The 4,237-nt window shown below is 45.5% G+C and overlaps 1 protein-coding gene across 1 annotated transcript in view; it reads left to right on the forward strand.

Annotated features, from left to right (window-relative positions):
• Positions 1–3,487: 3,487 nt before the first annotated feature.
• The window catches only part of ZFPM2 (zinc finger protein, FOG family member 2), a 333,910-nt gene continuing 333,160 nt past the window's right edge, over positions 3,488–4,237 (forward strand). The window contains exon 1 of the mRNA XM_033155731.1: positions 3,488–3,691. Within this exon, the coding sequence (XP_033011622.1) occupies positions 3,652–3,691 (40 nt within the window). The 5' untranslated portion in view covers positions 3,488–3,651. The remainder of the gene's footprint in view (positions 3,692–4,237) is intronic.

Raw genomic sequence — 4,237 nt, forward strand, 5'->3', positions numbered from 1 at the left:
ATCAGATTGAAATTATTATTTGCCATTATGAAGCTGAAATTTTTGTTTCAACTAGGGCAAATTAAGAATGGATTATTTGTTTTTGCTCTTCAGTTTTCAAAAGACAGCGTTGAAAAGTTTAATAAAAGAATTGAGCATTAAAATCATACCTAGTTTCTGTATAAAAAACAGAAATGTTGAAATGTACAGGAAAAATAACAGTTGTTGGAAATTATTGTTTTAGCTTATAGCACAAAAGTTATCTTAATATTTAGAATTTATGTGATGAATTTCAAGTGTTCAGTGTGAATAAACTATAGTTTCTCAGTGATTTATGAGAACCTTGTAAGGAAGGCCAATATACAAAGAACGTGCTAGATGTTGTGAATCTAATTTTAAATATTGTTTACATAATTATATTAATTTTTCAATTAATAAACATATGTTTGTGCATTTTTTATTTTTACCTGAAGGGCTGAAAACACATTTAGAAGCTCATTTTCAGCATAAATGTTCCTCAAAACCTTGCACATGCATACATTAAGCTAGATTTATATGAATGTTCTTTTTGTCAGATAGTTTATGAAGAAGAAGAAAAAAAATCCAATAAGAATACAGAAACTGCCCCATATGATTTCAGAATTTATATAGATTCATATAATGAATGTTGATAGTGGCAAGCTAGTGAATGACCCTCAAGTTAAATGCTTCTCTCAAGAAAAAAAAATTGAGTAGCAGATAAATTTGATGAGGATCATAACCTATTCATAGATAATTTATACCAGAGTGAAAGCTTTTAAATAAACTATGCACAACAAATAACGTGAGTCTATGGGATCTGCGTGTGCTTAAGAGTGGTGAGTTCTAGATTTTACTATATTGTGAGCAGTGCAGCATTCTAGAGGACTAATAAAATGCCTCTAATCTGAATGGGTGAACTGTGCACAGGGGCAAGTATTTATATTGCTGTTTATCTCTATGCGCTCTGTTGCAAAGTTAAAAGTAGGGAAATGAAATGGACAACCTACTGTTTCTTATTGTTCAGTTGGCAACTATTGGTTTCTCTCTGCGTTCACCTGCAGTTTCTTCATCCCCCGGTCCTTGTACAGGGAGAAACCTGGACTTGCACCATCCATTAATCAGAAGCCTCCTCAGACAGCCCCTAAATCCACCTGTGGCCTTGTCCAGGCTTAGATTGTGAGGCTTTGGCCAGCGGCTTTGTGAGGCTTCGCTTTTTGAATTCTGTGCAAAGTACTTTGATTCTTTGAAATGCTAGAGAAATAAACACTGGGTGCCTTTAATACTTACTGAGGAAAAGGGTATAATATTGTAAGTAAACCTTCCCCAGTATATTCTCCATCCCCCGCTCAATGAAGGGCTTCTCAAAAGTATGCTGTGCATGGTGGAACTGTCCCCTTGTCTCACTAAAACTATTAGAATAGAATCGTGAGTGAATTTACAAGGTACAAGCATAAAGACTCTTTGTTAAAGGAGTCATCCAATGAAATGAAATGAAATAAAGCAGGCTAGTAGAATTTTCTTTTCTTAATTGCAGTGCAATAAATTCATATAAATTAGTACTTAGTACATAGACAAATCTATCTATGAAGGCATGGTCTTTTGAATTATTACTTCACATGTTCCAAGGTGGAGCAGGTTTCAGAGTGAAACTTTTGTGAGACTGCCTTAAAAAGGGAAAAACAAAAGATCATTGAGGGCTCCAATCATTCTGCCACTCAGAATAAGGACATTTTCACACAACATGAGTGCATCTTATTCTTGCTTACAAAAGCTCAAAAGTTTATGAAGTTGACATCATTGTTTGATTTTTCACCCAAACTGGGGAAAGTCATAACAAGGATTGCAGACAATCTTCTGCACTCTTTATTAGAGACAGTATTTTTCCCCTGGGAGTATGCAGGGGGACACATATACCTAAACATTTGTGAATCTTTGTACTTTTGTCCATTTACTGTATTTATTTCCCATTTGAACTACAAAATAGTGATTTTCTTGAGTCAAAATGAGAGTACCCTCTAAACATTTTTTTTTGGGGGGGGGAGCACTGATTAGAGAGTAAGCCCTCCTGGATAGTGCTCTTACTCTATTTGCATGCTAACACCCAGCATAAAGTATAATGGAATACTTTCCAAGAAGTATGTTTTAGACTTGGTTTGTCAAAGTGCCTTTAACATTTCTGGCTCTGCGTTGTGACTGCAGTCCCTTACATTGGCTGCAATGGTTCTTTCCCGCTTTCTCTGTCCCGAATCAACGACATTCCCACGTGAACACCAACCGCATGACTCCAAGGGAGCTCCTCACTATATTGCGGGAAAGTATCCTTCTATTATTAGGATATGTACTTAACTTCCGTGAGGGGTGCAAGGTCCTATGGTTGTAACGGGTACCAGTTGCTGCAGTTTTGAGGGAGGGGGCTAGGTATATAGTAAACAAAAAAACACACAAAAACACTGACGGCAACAGGAGGAGGAAGTGGAGGGTGCTTTGCCAACTCTGAGCGGAAGCCTCTTTGCTCTTTCCTTATAAACGGGGTCTCGTGCGCGTTTGGGGTCAGGCAGTGGCTCCTCAAACCAGGCGGACAAAACTCTCCCATGCCAAAGCGCCCCTTTCCCTCACCCACCCCAGAGTAAACCGGCTACTAGGCTAGTAGTACTAGCCACGACGGCTAGACCCAATCCTCCAGCACCCGAAGGCAGCGTTTGCCTCTAAAATGCCATCTGGGGAAGGGCAGCGGGAGAAAGAAAGAGAGGGGGGCGGCGGCCGGCAGTTGCCCTCGTGTCCTGCCCGCGGTCTCCCGGGAGGCACTCGTGTTGTGCCCCTGTGGGAAACAGGATGCTGGGCTAGATAGGCCTTGGGGCTCCCCTCGCGTTCTCTCCAGCCAACCCCCCCCTACCCCCAGCCCTCGCGCAGCCGGTCAGTCTGAGGGGAGCGCTGCTCGGAGAGCGACACCGGCGGCAGCATCTGCACGGGGAAAGACGCCACAGAGAGAGAGAGAGAGAGAGAGAGAGAGAGAGAGAGAGGCGGGCGAGGGGGGGGCGGGAGACCGCGCTCCCTCCTTTTCCTCCTCTCCCCCACCTCCCCAATCTCTCTTCTCCTTCCGTCCTGCCTTTCTTCCCTCTCTTCTCTGCCTCCCCCCCCAAAACCACCACAGTTCTTTCTGTTCTTCTCCCTCATTCACTTAACGTCCCCCCCCCACTACACACACAATATAACGGACACGCCAAATCTCCCTTTCTTTCTGTCTTTCCACCCCCCCCCCACTCCTCTTCCCCTCGCGCGCACAACCGCGCGTGCAGGCAGCACACACACACACACGTGCGCGCGCGCGCGCGCCTGCCTAGCTTGGGCTATTGCCTCCCTCTCTGCTTCTCTTTTTTCCTGTCATCTCCCATCAGCTCCTGTCTCTTATGAACCCGGCACGTTGACTTGCTTCGCTCTCCCTTCTCTCTCTCTCTCTCCATCTTTCGCCCTCTTCCTCCCCCTCACACCTTCCTTCCTTCCTCCCCTCTTCCCTCCCCGCCCCGCACCTACTTACCTTACACCCCCTTTTCACACTCTCAGTGCACCTGAAACAAGGAACAGCGGCGGCGGCGGCGGCAACAACAACAACAACAACAACAGCCGCCGCCACCACCACCACCGGCGAGCAGCATGTCCCGAAGGAAACAGAGCAAGCCCAGGCAGATTAAACGTAAGTTTCCCTCAAGAGTGCAAGGGGGACTGAAAGGCGACGAGTCTTCTCCCCAAAGGGTGCTGTTGTTGTTGTTGTTGTCTGTGCGTGTGTGTGTTTTAGCTAAACATAAAAATGAACCGAAAATTTAATAACTTCGGGGTGGGGGGAACCAGGTCGAGGAGCAGTGGCAGCGCCCTGCGGTTGAGTTTTGGACGGCGCCTACTTGTGTGTTTTCGAGGGTTGGGGGTTGCCGCCTTTAAAACAATAAAAAAAGAGCTCTGCTTTTGGACTCCTTAGCCATGGAGGTTTTCCCCTAGAAGAAAAGTTGGCGTTGAACTTAGCGCGGAAGGAGTTGTTGGGCGGGGAAGGAGAGGGAGAGAGAGAGGAATGGGGCTTTGCTTTTCTCTCTCTCTCTCTTTCAGGTAACTTGTTTTCTTTCGCTCTAGAAGAGGAAGTGGCGCTGGCCGGGCATGCCTGTGGCAACCGCGCTTGAGCCTGCAGGCGGTGCTTGAGGGAGAACTTTGGAGGGGCAGAGCGAAGAGAACCGCGGTCACGGAGCGCGTG

This window comes from Lacerta agilis, chromosome 7 (assembly GCF_009819535.1).
Source record: "Lacerta agilis isolate rLacAgi1 chromosome 7, rLacAgi1.pri, whole genome shotgun sequence".
NCBI lineage: Eukaryota > Metazoa > Chordata > Lepidosauria > Squamata > Lacertidae > Lacerta > Lacerta agilis.